General features: G+C 34.9%; 1 protein-coding gene across 1 annotated transcript; it reads left to right on the top strand.

Annotated features, from left to right (window-relative positions):
- Positions 1-773: 773 nt before the first annotated feature.
- On the top strand, positions 774-1,286 carry LOC114749385 (pEARLI1-like lipid transfer protein 1). Its single transcript, XM_028937894.1, has one exon. The coding sequence runs from the start codon at positions 800-802 to the stop codon at positions 1,145-1,147; it is 348 nt and encodes a 115-aa protein (XP_028793727.1). The 5' UTR covers positions 774-799; the 3' UTR covers positions 1,148-1,286.
- The last annotated feature ends 2,403 nt before the right edge of the window (positions 1,287-3,689 follow it).

Below are 3,689 nucleotides of genomic sequence, written 5' to 3'. Positions count from 1 at the left end.
CCAGGACTTGGGATTAAACTGAGTTCAACACAAGACCTGAACTTAAGCTGCTTCTGTGATTCAGATTGGGGATCGTGCGAGACCACGCGTAGGTCGGTCACTGGTTATCTTCTCAAGTTAGGAGACACTCTCATTATCTGGAAAACCAAGAAGCAGGCAACAGTCTCAAGGTCCTCTGCTGAAGCTGAGTATAGGGCCCTTGGTTCAGCTGTGTCAGAAGTTGTTTGGGTTAGAGGTTTGTTATCTGATTTAAGGATTCCTATAGAAGGTCCAGTTGATGTATATTGTGACAGTCAATCAGCCATCCATATTGCCACAAATCCAGTGTTCCACGAGAGAACAAAACATATAGAGATCGATTGCCACTTTGTTCGTGAGAAAGTGACAGAAGGAATAGTAAAGCTTCAGCATGTTCGTTCTGCTGATCAGGAAGCAGACATATTAACAAAGCCAGTAGGAAAAGAGATTCAATTACGGTTGCTTAGCAAGTTAGGAGCTTCCAATGTATTCAGCCCCAAACTTGAGGGGGAGTATTGAGTTGTTGTAGTGTTTGGTTTATTTCGGTTTGGGCCTAGGAGTTAATTAGTTGAGCCCATCTGATGTGTAGGTCTATATATATGGACAAGGCCTGTTGTTGTATGATGGTTTTTTACATTGAATAAAAGTATAATTCAGCATCCTGCGTGTATCTCTGATAGTTAAGATGCTCTCTCCTATAAAAGCCCTATCATATCTCACAAAACTCCTCACCGATGAAAAGTCAAGTATCACAAAAATCCAAGTGACAGAAACGAGAAGAATGGCTTCCAAGTCGGCCCTTGTCCTCTGTGTCATCAACCTCCTCTTCTTCACGATGGTAACCTCCACCTATGCGCAATCACCATCACCTCCATCCCCAGGAAATCAGCCAAGTTGCCCTATCGACGCCCTTAAGTTAGGCGTCTACGCCAGGGTGTTGGATGTCACCGTCGGCAGGAGGGATTGTTGTACCCTCATTGGGGGCCTCGTCGACGTCGACGCTGCCGCCTGCCTCTGCACGGCCATTAGAGCCAATGTCTTGGGTATCAACCTTAACGTTCCCCTCTCCTTGAGCCTGATTCTCAACAAGTGTGGCCGAAACGTCCCCAGTGGCTTTCAGTGCCCTTAATTCAACAGATATATGCACACACACACACACATATATATATATATATGTATCATCACTATCTCCACTGCACTATGATCATCAAGTTCCATAGTTCTTGATGACAAATAAATCATATCAATAAAAAGTTTATATTGACCTATGATTACCCTTTCTATGAATAAATTTTTTTTTTTACCATTTTTAATTACTAAAGGTATTAATGATTACACCAAAGAAGTTGCTTTTTGAATGGTAATTAAATTAACCAGCAGAGCCCAAGAAATTAAACATACAATAAAGGACCAATGTTCTAATTTACGTATAACTGTTATTGAATGAGCAAAGGAGTTTCTCTTTACTGGTAAATAATTATCAATTATTAATATTAATACTCAAATATAAAATGTACAAGAAGAAGTGCCAAATACCAACAGGGTTTCTCCAGGTCTTTCGGTCTACGATATTTTTTAATCAAGCAAAATTTTCATCGATTCTATTTTGCTGCGGTAACCTCCACCTATGCGCAATCATCATCACAACCACCATCTTCTCTTCCACAGGAAATCAGCCAAGTTGCTCTATGAATGCCATTAAGTTAGGTGTCTGCGCCGATGTGTAGGGTCTCGTCGCCAGCAGTCGAAGACCCATTGCTGTTCCCTCATTGGGGGCCTCGTCGACCTCGATGCCGCCATCTGCCTCTGCACGGCCATTAGAGCCAACGTCTTAGGTATCAACCTTAATTTGCACAAAAGGTTCTGAACATGAAGTGCTAAAAAAAAACGTAGATGAATATCAAACAAAATTTATCACCAGAATAATGAATAAAATAAAAGTATATTTATAAATAATGTTACGAAAGATATGAATCTTTTCAAAAAAAAAAAAAATCTTATTGCGCAAACCAACTTCCACATTTTCGAAGGTAGTAATATTTTATGCTCTCCTCAAAGTTCAAGACTTCAAGTAAATTACTAATGTAAGAATGCAGAAATAAACTGATTTTAAATATTTAAAAAAATAAAAAAAGAAATAGGCTCTCTTTTTTTGCTTCACCTGGAATCGTCTTGAAAAGCATGCGGCAAGTTTTAAGATATAACTTATATTTTGATAACAAAATGTGATTAATATTAGGATAAAAATAGTATACCAACTTGGCCTTCTGACCTAGTGTCATCAGTTAACAAAAACAGTTGTATTTATAAACATGAAAGTAAGCCTGTAATCCTGAGTAGACACTTAAAAGAATAGGAAGTTAAACCCAAATTTAAAATACCATGTTTCTAATGGCTAGAATAAATCACGATAGTTGGTTTAAGCTCAAAGTATTCACAAACTACTTTGAATTTAAGACCAATCTCTGTTAAGCTAAAAATGTTAAGTTTAAAGCTTTTCTAATAAGTACGCATCTTGGGATTCAAAGTTTCGTTCTCCCTTTTATGAGATTGCTTATCATTTTAACCAACAATTTGCTAGTAAATCTACATTTGTTATGATAAGATTTTGAATGTGAAATACACACACACATATTTCCGTGTTGCACCTCTCTATCAAGTATAAATGTTATGGCACCACAGTTTTGCATTTTGTAAAATAAAATCTAAGGTATTCGAACATTCAAATAATCTTAACCGTACATTTTATTACAAAAAAATATCCACATAATATACGGGCAAAACTTATTCAATTGTATCACATTGTTAGGCAAATTACATTAAAGATGTAGGAAAAAAAGAGCATGCATTAAACATTAGCGTTACTACTATAATAATTTCAGAAGTCAACTCATTTAAGCTTTGCATTTAAGAAAATCCCAATTATTTGATTAAAAAAAAAACATAAAAGAGTGATGCTCTCCTATAAAAGCTCATGTTATGCTTTTTATAAGAGTAAGACCACTTACTATCTTAACCGATAAATTGTTAGTAAACTTACTTTTATTATGATAAGATTTTGAATGTGTAAGACCACTTACTATCGCGGAATTCTTGTTGCAAATTACTAAATTTGAATTATTTATTCACTCATAAAATTTAGAAAGATTTACAACTCAAATTTGACTATTTACAATAAGAGTTTAGTTATTTGCAACACAAATTTAATGATTTCAACTCAAATAAAATAAAGATATTTTTGTCCTCTCACACCTAAAATTTTAGTCAAGAAGTGCACTGAAATTTCAAAATTTTTAAGAGGCTGACTGATATTAACTGGGTACTGAAGTGTTTATTAACACTCTCCCTTTATTTTTACGTAACTAATGATTAATGTGATATTGTTGACTCCTTAATTACTTATTTGGTTCAGTTTTATCTTTATTGTCATATTTGGCTTTCTTCTTTCTTTCTTTCTTTTTTTTTTAAATTCAACTCAACTTAATATGTCCGTGGGTAATTAGAATTAGAAGAATTTCATTTTCTTTTAAAGAGTGAGATGGAGTTGCATTTTTTTTTTTGGTCATAGCTCACAATCATGTGATTTAATGTTTTGTCATAGCTCACAATAATCATGCCCTTTATGTACACTTAAAACTCACACCTACTAAAAAAATGTTTGGTGTTATTTG

Source organism: Neltuma alba, unplaced genomic scaffold, assembly GCF_004799145.2.
Source record: "Neltuma alba isolate B1F8T4 unplaced genomic scaffold, ASM479914v2 tig00006026_pilon, whole genome shotgun sequence".
Classification (NCBI taxonomy): domain Eukaryota; kingdom Viridiplantae; phylum Streptophyta; class Magnoliopsida; order Fabales; family Fabaceae; genus Neltuma; species Neltuma alba.
This window is presented reverse-complemented; position numbering and strand designations above follow the sequence as displayed.